This window comes from Nothoprocta perdicaria, unplaced genomic scaffold (genome assembly GCF_003342845.1).
Source record: "Nothoprocta perdicaria isolate Ctin4 unplaced genomic scaffold, notPer1 scaffold_86, whole genome shotgun sequence".
Lineage (NCBI taxonomy): Eukaryota > Metazoa > Chordata > Aves > Tinamiformes > Tinamidae > Nothoprocta > Nothoprocta perdicaria.
Window position 1 is genome coordinate 3,008,674 of NW_020456154.1, and position 20,112 is coordinate 3,028,785.

Genomic DNA, 20,112 nt, shown 5'->3' on the forward strand with positions numbered 1-20,112 from the left:
CGGCCGGGCGTTCGCACGGCGCCGCCGCGACCCGCGCGCTGATTGGCTGCAGCCACAGGAAGACCGCGGCGCACGGAGCCGCTGCTGGCAGAGCCGATTGGCCGCCGGCCGAGGAACGGAGTGACGTCGTCCCCCCCCCCACCGGCGACGAACCCCATTGGCTGGCGCCACGGTCCTTCACTGCCCTCCATAGGCCTGCGGGGAAGGCGCTGTTTGTGACGCAAGCAATGCCCTGGGTGCTGATTGGCTGCGACGCGCCACGGGCGCCCCCTGGGGCTGGCGCCCCTGGCACGTGGGGCGGCGCGCGGCGGTTGAGTAACGGCCCGCGCGGCTGACCGTTGAAACGGTTTTAACGGTTTTTCTTTTTCTTTTTTTTTTTTTTTAAACTTCATTAGAAGAACATCCTCATACAAAACATATTGACATATCTGTAACACAACGAAGTACCACAGGCAGCGATTCACTTCCACGCGACGCACAACCCAATGGACACGGGCGCTAAAGTGCAATCCCRCTGCGACAAGTGACGGCAGGCGGGCCCTGCCTCTTGCTCCTCCGTGACCTCCGTCCCACGAGCTCCAACGGGGAACTTGGCAGGTTCAGCCCTGGAGACATACACGGAGATGCTGGAAGAGCCAGGGGTGCCTTTTCTGTCAGTCGCTTTTCTAAGCAGAATCACAATTTAAGGCAACACATACGCTGAAAATTTACAGTTTTCCGATCTCTTGAGGGAATTTGAGAATGGAAGAGAAAATGTTTAGAGAAGGTGTGTGCATCTGTGTACGACAGGGCTGCTCTTCATGTCAGCACGTACAGGAAATGAAAGAGGCCTCTAGGTGACAGCGAGTYACCAGCTCTGGCCTGCTCCTGGATCAGTAGGAAGCCCATGGTGCCAAAGTTGGAGCACGTACTAGCACTCGCCAAACAACTAGAGTTCATGAGAGCCACTGGGCCAGCCTTGGAGATGCAGGAATGGAATGTAAAGTTTGTGGAGCGATGATGATCTGCACCAACTGAGGACATGGCATTTTTTTTCTTAACAGCACGTAAGAGCTGCAAAAGATCTTTTGGTAGCAGGAGCATCAGCAGCATGGTCTACTGTTCACAAAAAGGAGCAAGAACCCCCTTCTCATATCACTCACCGCCTCTGTTCCCCAGCCTCTCCAAACATGAAGCAGGAGACTTACATAAACTGAGGTTTCACAGAAACAGCCAAATTTGAAGAATCGTGAGCTTGAGGTACATCAAGGTAGAGCCCTAGCTCAGTCCAGGGTATAAGTAAGCACAAGTGCAAAGGGATATTCTCTTATGTACTAAGTGGTTGGAGCATGTGTGTGTGGAGGTAAGAGCCTGTTCTGTCTTGCCCCTTGTCTATTCCTAGAATCCACAGGGACATTGCAAGGTTGAGCTCTCAACTGCTCTTGATTTACAAGTGCAAGATCTTGGAAAGAACCACCAGGGAGCGACAGACCGGTATGTATGGCTGACAAAGAGGGAGCAATAAAGTGCAGACAAGCTACCAGTCAACGCTTGTTAACACCTCAAGGTGACTGGAGGGGAAATAAAGTAATAGAGTTTGAGATTTTCAACAACATCAAAACCCACCTCAAACTTTCTTGATGGGATGTAGTGCAAATAGGAGAAATACTGATCATGCTTTATAAAACACAGGGGCTAACACTTCAAGTTGTTTGGTGTGGGAGAATTGGGTGGACAGCAGGGCCAATTTCAGTGCGACTCTCAGTACGTCCTAGGCTTTCTAGGCAAGCTGCTCATCCACTGTGGAGGGAAAGGTACAGAAAAGAAACCACAGAATGGCTGGGGGACCTCTAGAGATCATCTAGTCTAACCCCCTGAAAGAGCGGTCTTAATACCTAGCAGTCCTCTCTGGGAAATGACAAATATCCCTGCTTACACTCTAACTAAAAAAATACCATCTCTCTCTACTCAAGCTGCACAACTGGCCACCATTCAAATGCYGGAGAAAAACAAAACAAAACAAAACAATCAAAAAACCCCACTTATCTGTGAGGTTTGCCTAGAGTGCCATTTCTGGATCCAGCATACGAGCAAATCTTCGAGGACGCGTGGCATACAACACCCCGTTGGCAGAGTCTGCACCAGCCTGCTGCAAAACACAAGCGTGTCGCCTCAGAAGAGGGATGTGACATTTTAAATTCTCTGGGCACTCTTGCACTCTCCTCTCGGGACACTGCTGCACGTATTGGTCTGTGAGATAAACACTGTCTTCAGGCAACTTTGAACTCTGCAAGTTCAAAGCAGAAACCTTAGCATCACTGGACTTGCTGGCTTAGCCTCCAGAACACATTGGTCCTCTTTGTAACAGCAAGATCTGAGCAGGTCTTTGGCAATTTGTGATCGGTGGGAGGGATGGGCATGAAAAAGGCATATGGAAAAGAGAAGAGTCCTGCTGTAGATCTCTGTTACAATATTGTCACAAGAGCACCTACGGATTTCAGTTGGAGTGAGAAGGTTAAAGTTCATCCTTGGCATTAACAAGATGCTGCAGTGGACGGACTGGCATTGCATGATCTGGTAGCAATTGGTCCTGTGACCCCTCACGGCTGCCAAGGAGTCTGTCACCTGCCAAGTGCGTAACAGTGTAGTTCTCCAGCAGGCCAGCTGCCACGGCATGGCCCCGGAGTCTCGYGGTGCCCACAAGCCCCTGCATTCTCACATATCCCTGCTGACAGGAGGGAGGCAGCTTCTGACGAGTGAAGGCAAACAGGAAACAGGATTCTGCAGGGAGAAGGACCAAAAAGCAGACTCAGCTGAGACACCCTATAGAGAGTAATTCATAGAATCATAGAATGCCGAAGGTTGGAAGGGACCTCAGAGGTCATCGAGTCCAACTGCCCTGCTCACGCAGGGTCACCTAGAGCACGTGGCACAGGGCTGCATCCAAGNAATCATAGAATCATAGAATGCCGAAGGTTGGAAGGGACCTCAGAGGTCATCGAGTCCAACCGCCCTGCTCACGCAGGGTCACCTAGAGCACGTGGCACAGGGCTGCATCCAAGCGGGTTTTAAAGATCTCCAAAGAAGGAGACTCATAATTCCTATGCTTGATAATCCTTCAGTGCTGGAAAGCTCATTCYGAACAAAAGGGAAATGGGATCAGGGACAGGAGTCAGAAGTCTCCCACCGGGCACCCCTGCCCTGGATGCCAGCAGAGTAACCAACTTAGTGCAGAGCTTGGGAGATGTAGGATGGCATCTCCAGGCTGCGCTTCGACAGGGGRAAAAAAAAAAGAAAAGAACTGAATTTGAGTTTCTATCCCTTTGTGGTCTTCCTACTAGGCCAGAATTGCTTGCCTCTGGGTGCCAAGTGGCTTTCCTGCATTAGGTTCCCAGAGCAGAGTTCTCTGGTGTAACATCCCAGCACTCCCTCTCAACAGTATGAAAACAATCCCATCAGCAATATGTGAAGAGAACTGGTACCCAACAACACAAAGGAACATTCAGGTATTGGAAAGGAGATAAAACTGCAGCTAGAAAAGGGACTGTGGACTGCAGGCAGACACTTTCTGGTGGAGCACAAGTTATTTGGGAACATACACACACACACACCAGCAGTTCTCACTGCCTGGGGAGCATATCAAAGAGGTGGGAAATCACTAGCTGATCACAGGGAGATCTTAGCTATTTACACAGAGATTGCTCCTGTTGTGCATCCCTCGCATCCCTTCTCTTCCTGCTGCCACTTCTACTCATTGCTATAATCACCTGCAAAGAAATTGCGCAGGTCGGTGCCTAGGCAGTTCTCCAGAAAGCGTCTCAGTGGCAGGACGTGAGCATTTGGGGCTGTCCAGTCTGTCAGAAAGTCCTCCACAATGTGATGGATGGCATCTGGGCGGGGGAGAGGCCAGTCGGGGGGGCGAAGTCTCATCTCCCGCTCTGCCAAGAGAACATTAAAAGAATCTCTAAGAATCAAAGTGCCATTAAAAGGGGCTTGGGGAGAGGAATGCAGTAACACCAGCTGTTCCAGCTCCTGCCTTGGCCTTCTAATCCTCACCATACTCTTATTTGCAATACCCTTTGCTAGTTCCATCCTGAACAACCCTGCCACTCTACAGTTAGCCCTGACTGTAGCGCTTCCTGTCATTTCAGTTCTGTTCCTTCAGCCCTCTTCCCTCTGGGTAGGGACTGCCAGTCAAGCTGAACTGTGCATAAGCTTTAATGCTGCTGCCCATCAGGCTGCTCTCTGAGCAAGTCAGGCCAGAGCCTGACCCTGTGTTTCTGAAGATGAAGTTTCAACACACTCATTTCCCCAGGAAGTTTGTTCTGAGCATGTTTGTTTGCTAGAGGTGACRCTCATCTTCCAGCTCTTGCCTTTGGCAGTCTCCAGCACTACATGACCCCTCYGACCTGGGCAGGCCACAGAGAGCAGCTTCCTTTTGGCAGTGACACTGAACCTTCCAGTCAGGACTGCCAGGACTCTGTAATGCACTTGCACTGCAGGGTGCCAGGCAAATGGCAGCTGTGTTCATGGTGGCCAATGACTCTGGAGTCTCTTGGGGAATGGGGAAGTTCACCAGCACCTTTGTTTGTCCCTATTCTCAAATGTGAGGTCTTTAGTTCTACTGCTCCATTTCTCTATGACTGATGTAAACCTCTTGCCATTTTCCAGCTTTTTCTTTAGCTCATGAAGTGATAGCAGAGRTGTCACGGAAGACGGACATGAAGGAAGTGGAGAAGGAAAGTGCAACGCATCTGGGCACTCCCTCTTTGGTCCTGAAGTATCTTCAGCTCTCTTGATTTTGCGCATTTTAGATAATTAGCAGAGGCTGGAGAACTTACCTGATGGGAGGTGTTTGTAATAGTAAATAACAGGGTGCAGAAAGTTGGACTGCCAGGCGTGCTGGGCCTCCCCTACAGCTCGGTTGTAGTAGAAGACATCTTTATCGGCCCCAGAGAAGTTCCTCCCGTACTCCATGATGATGACAAACAGCCCGTTGGCAGCTTTTCTCCCTGTATGTGTTTCCAGTTCGGCCAGGATTCCAACTGGGTATTCCTCCAGGTATTCAAATGCTGTAGCATTCCTAAGAGATACAGCCACACCTGTGAGACTTTTCTCTCAGTGAAACTGAGAAAGATGAACTGATCCCACTTTCCCTCAGCTGATAGAGCCTAGGGCCAAAGAGTCATCAGATYATAATAATTTCTGGTCACTACAGACCTGTGAACTTGATGCGGAGCTTATAAAAGCTGCATGTGCTACTAAAAGACTCCATTATATTCCCAGACCATTCCCCAGATATCCCTCTACCTCAGTGCAGCTCAGGAAAGCTCTTGAAAAAGAGGGTCCTACACCTCTGAGCCCAGCAGGAGCTTCTGGACCGTTTCAGCCATCTAGGAGAGGGAAGTAATTGGYAGGATGGGATTTGGTGACACCAGCTGGGACAGCAATACAGGGCTTGAGGTGGCTACATGATGCTGACGTCCCTAGATAGCAGTGGAGCAATTTGTATGCGGCACTGTGGGAATTAATGGTAAAGGAAAAGGAATTACGTGATGGAGTGCCGTGCTGGGAATAATTACTCACTCACTCACTCTCTCAGCAGAATGATGTCAGCCAGGACACTGAACATCTGGTAGAGGCCTGAGGCCTCATTCACCCGCTTGATGATGGAATTGGTCAACTGTGTAMTAGGGTGGGCTGTGGCTGGCCAGGGGACACCGTGGTGGCGGTTTTCCAGTAAGCGGTGGACTGCACGAGCTAAGGCAGGAGAGAAATAAAGGCATCTTACTTAAAAATCCAATCTTACACTTTTAAGAAACATGGAGGCTCTGCTGTAATACACACAGGTGCTGGCAGGACCCAATAAATAAGCTTCACAGTTGAGCCGTGTGCACTGAAATCACTGCTAATTGCAGTAGAGAAGCCCTACTTCAGAAAGCTAAAGCAATAGTAAGTGGTTGCCAGTGAGGAGAGGTGGGGTCTTCATTGATATTTCATTACTCCTTGGCAGCCCTTTAATGAAAAGGATGGGCACAAAGACACAAGTTCTCTCTACTGCCCAAAGCTGGTAGGCTTTAGCTGCAAAGCCCCGACCTCTCACCCACAGCCTGTCACGAGGCAGAGCATCTGGCCAGCAGAAATGTTTCTGTTACATAAATAGGAGACAATGGGCAAGAGAGATGCAAGACAAAACAAAGACAGACAAGAAAAGATTTCAGATATGACCCCAAATCCCTTCCCTGGCCTCTGCTCCACTTTGGACCTTGCCATRCAGCTGTAACTTGGCTGTGAGTTATTCTTCTCCCTGTTAGCACCAGATTGTGGGTGAACTCTTTCCAGCAGTAAGCTATGATTTTTTCCTTTGAAGTCTAGAGCTGAACCCCAGTTCTGCCCCTTCTGTGCACCCCGTTACTCACTTGTGTACCGGAATCCATGGATGAAGCCCCCGGCAGATTTCCTGAAGTCAACAGAGTGGCTAGCAGTGCCAAGAACGAAGAGCCCCCGTGTGCCTCTGGACTCATAACTGGGTTTGATCTGAGGATACTTACTTTTATTCCCTTTTCCTGGCATCAATTTAAGGGATCTAATGTGCAAAATGGAAGAGCAGGATGTTAGGAGGGAGATGGGGTAGAAAAATAAATCATTTTTGATGAGGCACAAGTTAAACTGTTGTCATTTTGAAAGATATGTACAGAACTTCAYGTCTCACTGGGTTCAGTGGGATTTATTATTTTTGGTAGCACTTGGAAGTCAACAAATATCTTCCAGAAGCCAAGTGTGCTCATTCAAGACAACTCTGCACAAGATCAAGTTACAGCCTTAGCCACTGACAGTGAATTTTAGAAGACAGCAAAACTATTTTTTTCAGCTGTAGGATGTACTGGGACACAAACTAAGATGGAATGAAGACTGCATCCTCGGGGACAGGAAGCAGGCAAGACATTTTGTACTGATCTACATCTATACCATCCTCACTCAAAAAACAGCCAGCCATCTCCACGTGATCTGAGGAACAAAGATCTTGAGTTCTAAAGGCACAGGCCTTTCCTGTGAGCCAAGTCTCAACATCACCCTTTACTCAGCCCTGTAGCCTCTCTGTCAGAGGACAAACGTGCTGCCCTGGCACTTGGACGTGGCTGCAGGGTGAACAAAGGACCATGCACCAGCAGGTGACTCAGGGGACATGGAGGACTGGGCACTGGTGTCAGGATAGGAACCTTCAGCATCCCCTTTCTTCTCTGGTTGGACCTTTCAGAGTCTACTGCTATAGACACCGCCGTCCCTCTAGGAAATGTTTTTCTTTTTTTTCTTTTTTCCTCACCTGTTGTATATGGCAAAGTCAAATTTCCAGCCCAGGCAGCGAATGACACGGTCATAAGGAGCACGGGTGGCAAAATTATCCAGCTCGTCCTGCGGGAGGGTGATGGAGTCAATGCCCGCACTGGTGTTCCTGTTCTCCAGGTAGAAACGCAGCGTGATGTGCAACTTCCCCTTCTTGTCCCTGACAATAGCCAGATCTTCCAGGTCGCCCTCCAGAAGCCCATCAAGAGATTTGAGCTGGTACGTGTCCAGCAGGCCATTGTTAATTGCTCTAGGAATGAACGGAAGTGTAAGAAACGCTACAGGAGGGGACGAGGTGCAATCTAGGACTCACCCCCAGGTCTTGGACACTTGACAAGTTTACTCGGGATCCCACTCTGCTCTTCAGGGTAAACGAGACCCCTGGTGCCTCGGGGCTAAGGGGGACAGTGCAAGTAACACCCAGAGAGGCAGTGCCAGGCATCAACAACCCCTCAGTGGCGCCCCAGGCACCTGGCAGAAATAAAAGGGGGAGCCCACCCTCTCGTTTGGCCCCGTCCCTGAGCAGTCATTAACACATTCGTTTTCAGAGCATTTCTGCGAGGCACGGGGGTGCCAGTAGCCTCACCTGAACGATGGGGCTTAGAGCCCTGCCACCCCCAGGAAGCCTGTGGCAGAGCAAGTAACTACATGTGGATCTGCCGAGCCCCAGATTTGTGCGCAGATCGTTGAGCTGCTCTTGCAGGGAGCATCTTAGGAGCCAGCACTTTTTATGATATATTTCTACAGGAACATTTCCCTGTTTCACACAGGCCAGTGAGGAACTCTGAAAGCTCCTGTGTGCAGAACCTGCAAACCTGGGCTGGTTCTAAGGAAAGGACCTAAACACAGACGGCCTCACGTTTCCTTAGTGACCCCCACAGAACCACAGTGCCGGCTGCGCCCGTCCAGCGAGTCTCCTGGGCAAGAAGTGCCCAGTCTGATAATACTCCAGCTGCAGTAAAACGGAGACGTTTCCTACCTCAGGTCTCCAACGTAGTGGGTGGCCCAGGAGAGGCGAACCCGGGATCGGCTCACCATGTGGATGAAATTCGTGACGCCCAGAATGTTCTCCGCCGTCTCAAAGGCAGAGTTCCCTCGGCCCAGGATCAACACAGTTTGGCCAGCAAAGTCCTCCGGGTTGATGGACACAGTCTCATAGCCCTCAACATATTCTGAGCCAGGGAAGTTCACCACGTTGGGGACCCAGGTGCCAGTGGCTACCAACAAAGTGCTGCAAAAACACGGACAGCCTTAGGGCCTAGAGGAACCAGAGCAGCTTTCCACCTCCTCAATCTCCTCCTCCCTTTGCAAAAGACCATTCTCAGGTGCCACCTCCAGCCATAGTGAGTCAGCTGCTTGGTGCCATTGGTTGGCACCACTCTTTTCCTAAGTGTACCTTATTTGTTCATTAATATTAATGTTAATATGCATATATTGCTCATATATACCCTCTGACAATATTTATTACAAGGCCAAAGGGTTTCATAAGTTGCTTACATGCTGCATATGTTGATTTAAAATTTGCATTGGCGTTTAGTCTTGGAACAAAAGCAATTTTAAAGCACAATGGAAAATGGTTTCAATATTTTAAAATTTAAGTATTGCTCATAAAAAAAATGTGATCAGAATAATTTTAATTGCTAACACTAAAAGTATGGTAATCTTTTTAATGTCTCACTGTAGGAAACTCTATGTAAATTTTAGGGGATTTTTTACGACATATAGTTCAAGGTAGCAGCACTGTCTGCTGTTGCAGCCAGTTCATGCAGCTCCTGGAGTAACTCACTCACGCTGTGTCGTGCCCAAGATTACGTGTCTGGCCCTGATTTTTTTTAAACATATGTGGGTTAACTGAGGCGGGAAGCCACTCTGCTGGCTGACCCAGTTTTGGAATAAAGGCAGTAGTGGTTATGGCGAGTACAACTCAGTTATTTTTTCACTCAAAGCAAGAGTCTTGTGATAGAAGACATAATTTCAACCTTAMATACAACACATGGAAATTCTGATGGTGGAAACCACAGGCAGTGAGACTGGTCTGTGCGCTGCGGAATATGAGGAGGTGCCACCACTGACCAACCAGCTGCATTTTGGCAATGCAAGCTTCTCCTTGGCCACCTCCTCACGGCAGGCAACACTTTCCCAGGAGCAGTCATCTTACCCGTCTGCTGCACATATCATTGCAAATATTTTTGGCCATGATGGCAGACAAGCCTTTGTGCAGGGGCTCTGAGAGGCCATGAAACCTCCAACCTTGGAGATACTCAAACTTTGAATCACACAGGATGGTTGAGGTTGGAAGAGACCTCTAGAGATCATCTAGTCCCACCCCCTGCTCCAGCAGGGACACAGTGCACAGAGTGGCATCCAGGCGGGTTTGGAAGACCCCCAGAGAAGGAGACTCCACAGCCTCTCTAGAGGAGACTGGCCAAGGCTCTGAGCAACCTGATGCAGTTATCCCTGCTTTGAGCAAGGGAACAAAGCAACATTCAGATGTTTTTTCCCAACCTTCCGATCCAATGGATTCCGTGACTCTAAATGCACTCGTGGAGGGCTGCACAGACAGCCCTCAGTTTGCCCATTACCTGCACTCGTACTGCTGCCTGCTCTGGTCCGTCAGGACGAAGACGTGGCCGTTCCAGGCGCGCGGGTCCGCGTGCAGCGTGACGTGGATGATGGCCGTGCTGTACTGCACGCGCAGCTCCAGCAGGGCGGCAAAGTCCTCCAGGTAGCGCACCATGGCGTCGGCGTGCGGGAAGAAGTCGCGCGAGTAGCGGCGGAAGAGCAGCCGGCGGTCGTGGCTGAGCAGCGAGTTCCAGTCGTGGCGGAGGTTGAACTCGCTGTTGGACTTACCCGTGTGCCGCTTGTTGATGCTGATGAGCTTGCGGTGCCGCGGGTAGAGCGCGAAGAAGCTGCCGGGCGCGTGGCCGCGCTCGAAGACCACGTAGTCCCTGCCGGCTCGCTGCAGGAAATAGGCCATCTGCAAGCCCGCCGGGCCGGCCCCGATCACGCAGTAGTCGCGGTGCAGAGACGCGGCGGCGGCGCAGGGCACGGTGCCCGCGCACAGGGCCACGCTCAGCAGCGTCGCCCAGGCCGCGCGCGCCATGGCGGCGGCCGCGGAGCCGGCCCTGCGGGAGAAAGCGCCGGGACGGTCACGGCCGGCAGGAGCGGCTGCAGCGCCCGGCTGCCCCGTCCTCATCCGCATCCCCACCCTCATCCTCGTCTCCATCCCCGTCCTCACCCACATCCACATCCCCATCTCCATCCTCATCTCCACCCTCGTCATCATCTGCATCCCCATCTCCATCCCCACTCTCATCCTCATCTCCATCCCTGTCCTCACCTACATCCACATCTCCATGCCCATCCCCATCTCCACCCCCATCCTCATCCGCATCCCCATATCCATCCCCACCCTCATCGCCACCCGCTTCTCCATGCCTTTTCTCACCTCCATCCCATGTACACCCTCATCTCCACCCCCATCCTCATCTCCATCCCATCCCCATCCTCATTTCCATCCTCATCCCCATCCCATTCTCATCCCCAACTCTATCCCCATSCCCTTCCCAGGAGCACCGTGGCCCTCGTGGCTCTGCATGATGACCCCCGCCCCAGCTCCTGACCCCCATTCCACACCAACCAATGGACACARTGTCCACAAGGTCTTCCCGCCAATGGGCACCCTGCGCCCCCCGCTGCCCCAGCCAACAGCAAAGCACCTGTGGACGCAGCAGCCAATGGGCGAAGCCCCTCCTTGGCCCCCTTGAGTCATTTGGGCCAATGGGAAACAGGGGGCAGGTGACCCTGGCTGAGGGGGTGCAAGCACCTCCTTTCCCCCCAATCCCTGTCAGCCAATGGGCAAAGAGGGCGCCAGCTGGCCCACCAATAGCGAGGCGGGGCCCCTATGCTCCCCACCCCTTGCCATTGGGGGAGCCCCACGCTGCCCTCACTCCGYAGCCAATGGGGACAGGGCTTGGCCCCAGCGACCCCCACCCCGGCCCAATGGAGGCAGGGGCGTGGCCGGCGCCCGCGAGGCGCAGCACGTGACGCAGTGACGCACCTGGCGCGGGCGAAGCGCCCAGGCCGCTCCCGGCAGCAACCGCACCCGCGACCCGGCGTTCCGGCCGCTTCCGCTCCGCGGGCCGCGCGCGCAGCGGCCGCCGCCCCGCCCCCCGGCCGGTCACGTGGCGCCGCCGCGGCTTCCCGCCGCCGCGCGCGCGTCACGTGACACGGGCGGCGGCCCCGCGGCAGCTCCCGCCGCGGGAAGGCGGCGCAACGAGGGGATCAAGGGGCGCCTTCCCAGGGGCAAAATCCCTCCTTCTCCCCTGTTCCGGGGCGAGGGGGCCCCTATTAACTATRTAACATATATTACATATTGCATTAGATTTCCTTTATATATATAAATATATATTCCACAGAGGGTGGTGGCACTCCCTCCTTGCGCTGATGTTCCTTTCCCTCTTTCACTGTACAATGCATTTACTCCCACCGTTTCTTTAATCATAGACCAGAGAACACCTTTTTTACAGAACAAAGTGACTTTATTCTGTTTCTTTCAACTGATTCTTTGACTGTGGTGGTTTTTTTTTTTTGGACCTGCAGGACAGCATGGTGTAAAGATGGAGCCCTGCTCTCCACCTTCAGCAGARGGACCATTACACCCCCTCACCCTTCCCCTCCGTTCTGCTCTCTGCCCCCGAGGAAGAGGAGAGGAAGAGTTACAGAGCAAGGACAGGTAGGGGAGAAGGAACCAAAAAGAAGAAAACAACAAAAAAMCATCCCCACACTTAGAAAACCCAAATCCTCTTCCCTTCCTTGAAAAAATGCTGCAGAGAGCAAGAACCAAAGCCAAAAAGTCAGACAGTTAGATGCAATTCATCCCCCCTCAGCTTGCCTGGCCTTCTCACCCAGGGCCAAGCTGTTTATCAGTCAAGGCCACGTACAGATAATTGGGAGTTACACAGCTTACCTTCTCCAACAGATTACACAGGAACTTGAAAATTTCCATATTAAAAAAAAAAAAAAAAACAACAGCTTACCTTCTCCAACAGATTACACAGGAACTTGAAAATTTCCATATTAAAAAAAAAAAAAACCCAGACAGCCTAGTTTTATATAGTGCGCACGCACCAGAAAGATGTTCTTCCACATCACAGGAGCAAGAGATCAAGTCAAATGGCTTCCCACAGAGAACAGAAAGCAAATGACCCAAACTGCACATATCAGGGACTACAAGTTGTTTTAGACAGCAAAGAGCAGAACAGGTAGAGAGGAGGCCTCTTCCCAAACACACATGCTTTCAGACAAGGGATCCCCCAACGTCYTGATATTCACTTAAAATTAATTCACCAACTTGTCTCGCTCATGGTAGGCAGTAGCACATTTCTAACGCTTCATTTTGTAATCACCCCCATTTCTAAAATTGTAAAAAAAAAAAATGTTGCTGATGTCAACAGCAGCCAGCATCCACGATTGACTGCAATTGATGAGCACCTCACATCACATCCTGGCAACAGTTAAAGCGACACTCCTTGGCGAGTTCCATTCTCCTAGTCAGTGTTCTGGACTTGTCCCTTGCCCTCAGCCACTTGAAACAAAAAGAAAAGGAAAAATCAGTCCTTGCTCAGTACACAGAGGCACAACACTGTACTGTGCTCCGTTTCAGCTATTTCTCAGTATTCTGTCTCAGCTCTTTTCACTTACCTTCTTGGTCCTTCCCATTTAGTGCTTTCTGAATGTCATTACCACACCTCTTTTCCATTACTAACTTAACAGCCTCAGGACCGCACATCCGTCATCATTCTAGCCAGACCTCATGCTAAGATCCAATTACTACCCTTCTCATTCAGCAATACCACCAMAAAGCAGCTGCCAAGCACACTACAAACCTTCCTCTTCCTCCTCCTCCTCTTCATCTTCCTCATCTTCATCAGAGCTGAAGGTGCCATCAGGCAAGCTGTAGATGCGGATCACCTGCTTGTTGGGGTCTTTGAGGATGAGGTACTTGCCCTCGTCTAGTTTCATGCAGATGTCAATGACGCATCGCAGGATGCCCCAGGCATTCTCTATGCTCAGGTTGATCTGGCTGGCAAACTCATTTGGCTTGAACTGCTGGGTGCCCAGGATCACGTGTCGGGCAGAGTCCTTCACGTGGTAGCGAGATACATACCTAGCAGGAGAAGRAAGTACAGGAATATCAGGAGATTTGTATGATCCAACACAGAACACAAGCAAGACCCATCCTTACACTGCAATCCCGAAACCTGACAGCATCTCCTGGCTGCAGGCTGCTTCTGTGCCTCAGTAATGTACCTGACAATCCTYCTAGTAGTTCTTATCAGAACGGATGGTACAAAAGACAGAAGAATTACTCCCACATTTAGAAGAGTGTGATTAGCAGGGAGCTTCGACTCAACACATGCAACTGAGGCAGTTCCATATCACACAGATGGAATCCAGAAGAACTGCAGAACCAGCAGAATTGAATTAGCAAATGTTTCTCATTAGTCCAAGTAGAAACAAGTTAAGTCTGTGTGTGTGTGTGTGTGTGTGTGTGTGTGTGTGTATGAACTTGTATGTATATAAAAACTCGCACTACAGGAACTATCTGGTAACATTTCGATAGAGGCAAAATAAACAGTGCAGCAGCCATCTCATCTGTTTCTATATCTACCAATGACTCCTTGCTAAGGGACTCACATCTCCTTTGTGCTGGTGCTTTGCAAAGGAACCATCAAAACCTACTCTGACCAAGACACCAGGGAAACTGCGTGCCTGGAAGAAGCAAATACAGCAGTTCATTCAGACMATCAATAATGAGACACGGACTCAATGATTCTAGGCTGCCAGCTTAAAACATGTGGAGGGGAGGTATTGCCACAGCTCATTTTGTCAGCAGTGATGCACTAAGGATCTCAACCAAATTCGTGACAGGTAGCACTGCCAACAAGGGAAGTGCATTCAAATGCTGTCTCAGTAAAGAAGCCAAGAACTGCCCAGGCTGCCTGCCTCTCATGCAGGTCTCTCAATGCGGGGGTGCATCGATCCCACACTGAGGGGAAGCAGCTTACACAGGGGCCAGGCTCCCCGCTGGGCCTCTCCGTGCTGGCTCTTTCTGCATACCTCAAACGTGAGGGAATTTTACAATTGTTCACATTCTACACGTGGTTTAATTTGACAAATGCTGTGTTTAAAACAATGGAAAATGCACCTGAAAGATGTTGTGAAAATCCCGTCTTACCCGAGTTTAAGATATTCTGATCCAGCCAGCAGCGCGCAACACGTCCAACGAGCTAATTTGTAGCTGTTGTTTTTCAGCTCTGTGGCAATTACAGCTCCTCTCTGCGAATCAAGCTTCTGGCGCCAGTCGACTCCGTTGCAAAACTGAGAGGAGAATCAAGATCAAGGTCAACCTAACAAGTCAGAATCRGTCACTTCTTCAGCCACCTTGACATCATGCAGAAGTTCTTTTGTCTGCCTTATGACAGCATAACAGAGGAATGCAAACAGTAATTTAAATCCCTTGCAAAGGGGAATGGGAGAAGTGAGGACAGTGTGTATTAGTCAACATAAGCAGAACTGGATAGGAAGGGAAGAGTTTGAGGGAAGCATCTGAATGGACATGCCACAGGAAGAGCAGAGGGTTCCAACTACCTTGTATTCGGAGGAGAGACTACCAGCACTGCTTGCCCCACAAAATTATGTTCCTTTGATGGAACATAACAACCTAGGGGACCCTATCAGATGTCTGTCTCATCTTGCCTGCTATACCTGGTATGTCAGGCAGCAGTGAAGCGGTTAGAGCTAGCTTTGGGACCTCGTTCTTCCTCACCCTGGAATCCCACTCGTTCAGCGTTTTGATGTTGATGAAAGACACTTCTCCATTAGCTCCCGTCATCACTCCATCGTGTTCGCAGCGCACAATGAGATCTATATCGTCCCCCAGCTTCCACCTTCGGTATCTGCAAACACACATTCTGGTTGGTTACTCCTGATCCTCGCTCTTTCGGATCTATGGAAGTACTCAGCAAATCCTTTCACCCTCCATCTGGCTGCTGTGAGGGCATCATATCTCAGAGTAAAGCTACAGCACAACTACCAACAAGCTTTGCCTGCAAATCACACCACCACTGTGCACCCCTGCCAAACCCAGGCCCAGAGACAGAGCAACGTGCCTGTATGCAACAGAGGCTACTTCATTCTTATCCATGTCATCCTCCACGAAGGGGTTTGGGTTGGGAAACTTGTATTTTTCCTTTCCCTGTAGAGAGAGAAAAAAAAAAGGCACATCAGGAAAATAAAATAAAAGAAATTAAGGAACTCTCTCCCACCTCTTTTCAAATTCAAACAATATTGGTGTGTAGTATCTTTGTCCTATCAAACGTTTTCGTGCTGAACAGACTGTACTGACAAAGCCTTAACAAAAAGAAGACTCTTTAAAACACAGACTCTACTACCCAGGATTGCTTGATCATACCATTCTCAGACACTGTTGGGAGAAGTTGTGGTTGATGTAGGTGGCCTCCATGGCAAGGTTGCGTGGAGAATTAAATGAGTTACCCTCTTCCTGAGGAGGTTCATTAGCTGTTTCACTCACTGTCAGCAGATCTGGGAAAAGAACAAGCCACAATGGTTACACCAGAAGAGTAACTAYGTTGCCTTCAAGGAGTTTCTAGCCCCATGATGAAACAGATTAATGTTGAGGTTATCTTCCACAGCTAGTAACTGTACTGKAGAAGTTGCACTGTTTCAGGTATAACCTGGACACTGAGGCATAAACTTGAAAGTAAAWAAACTCACCAAAATCAGAATTGTCTCTCTTGTCAAAGAAAAGCTTGGATCCAACTCTCTGGACAATGATATCCCAGGAATACACAGAGCGAGTGCAACTCATCAGTGTGGCCAGAATGGCATCYGTGGCAAACACATTTCCTTGGGTCTTTGCCAGCTACAGGTAAGAAAGGAGGAGAAAAGTGCATTTCAGCAATGCGAGCAGAYATTCTTCCCCTTTTAAGCCCAAATCACAAGTGTTGACAGTTTCTTCCTGCACTCTCAGAATCCGACTGCTGCACAAAACATGAAAAGCTGCAGAGCAACCTGGATCGAGCCCTGCTTTGACAAGGTAAAAGGAACGTATTGCAGGCAGTGAACCAACTGGCTGAAAAATTTCTTCATTGCCAAGAGAGTTGTAAGGACAGATCTCCAACAGCAGAAACCAAGAACCAACCTTCAAGAATCTGACATTTATGTTTCTTTTCCAATATAGCTTAAGTGCTAGTCTGCCTACCTTTCCAGAATTATAGCTTTTCCTTGACTGATATTCCTAATTTTATATTAATGTATCTGTGCTTTGGATCTAAAAAAAAAAAAAACTAAGTTAGCAACTAAATTTCTATCCTGTAAACACCGGAATGTTTCTTTTCTGCCCATCTCTCTCTACTCAAAGACAGGGCTTTACTGGCAGGGCCTGACACCTGGTCCAGCTGGGCCAAGAGGCCTCTAACAGCAYGGGGAAACACGACTGGGGCGAGCGGAACAGCAGACCTACCTTTCGGATAACAGGGTCATCAGTAGTAGTGACCGTGTGGAAGATGCGCTTAATGCTCCTCAGCAGCTTCTCGTTCCGTGTTGTGATGCGGTCAAAGGCTTTATCGTAGTACTCCAAGGCTCCACAGCACTCTCTGCACAGACAGAAGGCACTAGTTGTACTCTCACGCAAACAAAAATCACCCAGAAATACCATYGGGTTGAGGGGGCTGTCAGACTTTTCCTTATCACTCCTGCTTTGATGGCACTGGGGCCAGGAGGTCCCTGTTCTGCTACTTCCCAAAATCCAGGCGGGCGGGGAAGCAGGCAGCCGCCTGTTCTAGGAACTCACATGTCCTGGGGCTCCGACACCTCCAGGTAGCGCATCTTCATCAGCCGMGGGAAGTCCATCTCTTCTTTCACCTCCCAGTCACTGCGAACTTCAACAGAGGAGTCGCGCGGTTTCTGCTGCGTGGCGGGAGCGCAGACAGACACAGAGACACAGCATGTCGGGATGTGCGATGCACAAGTTGCCTCACAAAAGCTAAATGATCACAGGGGCCACAAAGTCAATTTACCTGTGATTTTTGGTCCCACTTCTGCCTCACTCCAAACTGCTTCTGAAACTTCTTCTGTAGACGCAAACGATCTCTAAAAAAGTAAGYATGTGAAATGCCATCAAGACAAAGTTCTAGGTTGCTAGATGTCACATCCACTCCTACACTCCCAATCTACCACCACAGGACCAATGTCTTTAGGCACCAAGAAACTAAAACATTTCCTGAGCTCTCTGTTGATCATGACGTCTGAAGCATTACAAGCTTTAATCCGAGCTGCTCTTTAAATAATCTTTCCTCTGAAGTCTACAATACAACTTTCAAAAAGGCTCCATTTAAAATTATTGTAGGCACTTTCAAAACTGGGTTTAGAAACTCTCCAAATTCTTAGGTAGCTGTTTGAAACCCATGCCTGCAACTACAGGTGACCTCAGTGGGATTTGAAAATATGCTGAAGTTCTTCCTTGGTGACTGTTAGCTCCAGGGGTTTCTAGCACAGTAACTTTACAGATTTATCAACATTTTGTTGACACACTTTGTACAACTACAGCATATTCACAGCTGAGCCCCCTCACCTCTCCTTCTGCTTGGCACTCTTTGGCAGCGTCTGCATGCTGAACTGCAGCATGTTCCGACGGTCCTTGTCCCTCCGAAGGTTCCTCTGTGAAAAGGACAGAGAGAAAAAGAAAAAAAAAAAAAAGACATTTAGACATTTTAGCCTTTTATTTCATTGCCTACCACTGAAGTTCTCCCTCAGGAGAGTTCCAGCCAGCAGGTGGTACCTGTGCAAATCGCATACGGTTCCTCTGGTAGGCCGTTTTCTGCGTCCGGGCCGTATCCACCAACTGGAAGCTAGTCTCGTCCTCCTCGTGAAAATAGGCATACTGGCTGCCGCCCCCAAACTGCGAGGAGTACTTGTCTGAAGAGAAAACACAGCACCTGGCTAGCAAGCTCYGAGGAAAACACCAGGGGCTCAGGGGAACAAACCCACAAACTGCCTTCCCCTTGGTCCGGTGCGTGGGGACTTGCACCAGCGCTTCCTCTCCCTCCCAGCCTCCAGGAAAAGCTCCCGTCGGGAGGCAGGGCAAAACCAGGAGCAAACCCTAGGGCCAGGGAGGGCCCTGCGGAGCTCTCCCAAGGGTGAGTCTTGCTTTTGAACACAAGCAGCTCCTGCTGACGCAGGCAGGTAACCACCAGAGCCACCACGGAACATGAAAGCAAGGGAAGGCACCTGAGGCAAACCCTGCACGGACCAAAGGAGCGGCGCAGCCACCAGCCCTCACGTACTTGTGTATCGCTTGTCCTGGTACGTGGCTCCCGTCCAGTCCGCAACCTGAGGACAAACACTCAAAATCAGTGAGTGGCAACGTGACATTCCCAGCCGCTCTCGCTTCACGCGTGTGGGACCTCAGGCAGCAAAAGCCAAGGTGGCYCCGTGCTCCAGACGGAGTCCCTTCRGCTCCCACCTCTGCTTGCCAGCTCTACTAATAGCTCACAGCTCTATTAACTAGCACACACTACAAAGAATTCTCCAAGACCAACCACAGTGATCAGTAAAGAAGCTTCAAATGGAAAACGGCAGTACTCTGCATGGGTGAGGCACGAAAAGGGACACGGAGGTCTCCCGGCACGAGGTTAGCAGAGGTGTCTGCCTTTCCCGGCGCCGCGCTTGGGCACCATTCCAGTACCTTTCCCAGGCGGTCTCCTTTACTGAAGGGCTGGTAGGGCATATCCTTGAACTGCTCGGGCACCGCGCAGGGGCCCCAGCCGGACGGGTTGTCCTGGATCACGGGAGTCACGAACTTGGCCATTTTTAAACCTTCCTGGGAAAGGAAGCACGGGTCAGGAGCGGCGCCCGGCAGGGCTCGGCCTGCCCTCCTCGCGGGGAGAGCCGAGGCGCCGGCCCGGCCCCACGGGAACCGGGCGCAGGGCCGGGGCCCGGCGGCCCCTCGCCCGCGCGGCCCCTCGCCCTCCCGGCGCCGATGGCCGCCCCGGCCGCCCCTCACCTGCGCGGCGCCGATGGCGGCGGATGCGGCGGCGCGGAAAAGGCCCGGCGCGGCTCCGGCCCGGCCTCAATGCGTCATCGCCGCGCGCCGCCCTCATGACGTCTGAACCATGGCGCCGCAGGAGGCAGCGGCTAGCGACGCCGCAGCGGGCGCCGCCATGACGCGCTGCGCGCCCGCCGGAGTCCCAGAGTGCCCCGCGGCGCGGCGCGGGCGGGGCCGTTGGGGGCGGCGGTCGCCATTAGTGCAAAACTGCGTCACCTTCAACTCGTTTAGGCTCGGGTTAGCTCATCCCGCCTTCTCATGGCATCGTTTTGTCATCAAAATAGCACTGCAGTCCCTCGCCCTCTTCATTAGCTGCACAAAAGCATACCGGATCAAAAGGGGGGGGGGGGGAATGATATTAGTAGGAGTAAAATCGCCCAGTGTATTGACAGTCTGGATGATCTGATTGATTTTGATCTAATTGGTCTGTCAGGCAGCGGTGGGCAGCACAGGTGGCTTCACAGAGCTCCCCTTATCTGTTACTCGCATAGAGATGCTGGTGACGTGGTCGCGTAGATGACTGCCCCATATCAAGAAAACTTTCTGCCTTTGACAGAGTTTGAACTTGCTACTCTGCCTAAAGTTGCTCCTCAGCTATGTAAAATAAGTATTTCTACCGCCATGGTTCAGTCCCCCTGTTCAGTTGTGCCAGGTTGTTC

At 50.9% G+C, this 20,112-nt stretch overlaps 2 protein-coding genes across 3 annotated transcripts; both read right to left on the reverse strand.

The window, feature by feature from the left end:
* Positions 1-502: 502 nt before the first annotated feature.
* On the reverse strand, positions 503-10,444 carry FOXRED2 (FAD dependent oxidoreductase domain containing 2). The gene is made up of 8 exons (XM_026052269.1): positions 9,906-10,444; positions 8,303-8,554; positions 7,304-7,573; positions 6,399-6,565; positions 5,574-5,739; positions 4,821-5,062; positions 3,747-3,917; positions 503-2,760 (listed from the first exon to the last, which is right to left on the reverse strand). Exons 1-8 carry the CDS (start codon positions 10,424-10,426, stop codon positions 2,495-2,497), a joined length of 2,055 nt encoding a protein of 684 aa, XP_025908054.1. The 5' UTR covers positions 10,427-10,444; the 3' UTR covers positions 503-2,494.
* Positions 10,445-12,033: 1,589 nt separating this feature from the next.
* EIF3D (eukaryotic translation initiation factor 3 subunit D) lies at positions 12,034-19,427 on the reverse strand. Of its 2 annotated transcripts, none has more exons than XM_026052232.1 (16): positions 19,412-19,427; positions 19,094-19,228; positions 18,693-18,738; positions 18,188-18,324; positions 17,981-18,066; positions 17,427-17,499; positions 17,201-17,313; positions 16,871-17,003; positions 16,123-16,270; positions 15,800-15,930; positions 15,498-15,583; positions 15,155-15,284; positions 14,564-14,706; positions 13,212-13,492; positions 12,363-12,910; positions 12,034-12,292 (listed from the first exon to the last, which is right to left on the reverse strand). In XM_026052232.1, the coding sequence occupies exons 2-15, from the start codon at positions 19,214-19,216 to the stop codon at positions 12,873-12,875; spliced, it is 1,668 nt and encodes a 555-aa protein (XP_025908017.1). In that variant the 5' UTR covers positions 19,217-19,228; positions 19,412-19,427; the 3' UTR covers positions 12,034-12,292; positions 12,363-12,872. The 2 variants fall into 2 exon arrangements, with proteins under 2 accessions (XP_025908017.1, XP_025908016.1); XM_026052231.1 differs by having other exon boundaries at positions 17,201-17,316.
* Positions 19,428-20,112: the final 685 nt, after the last annotated feature.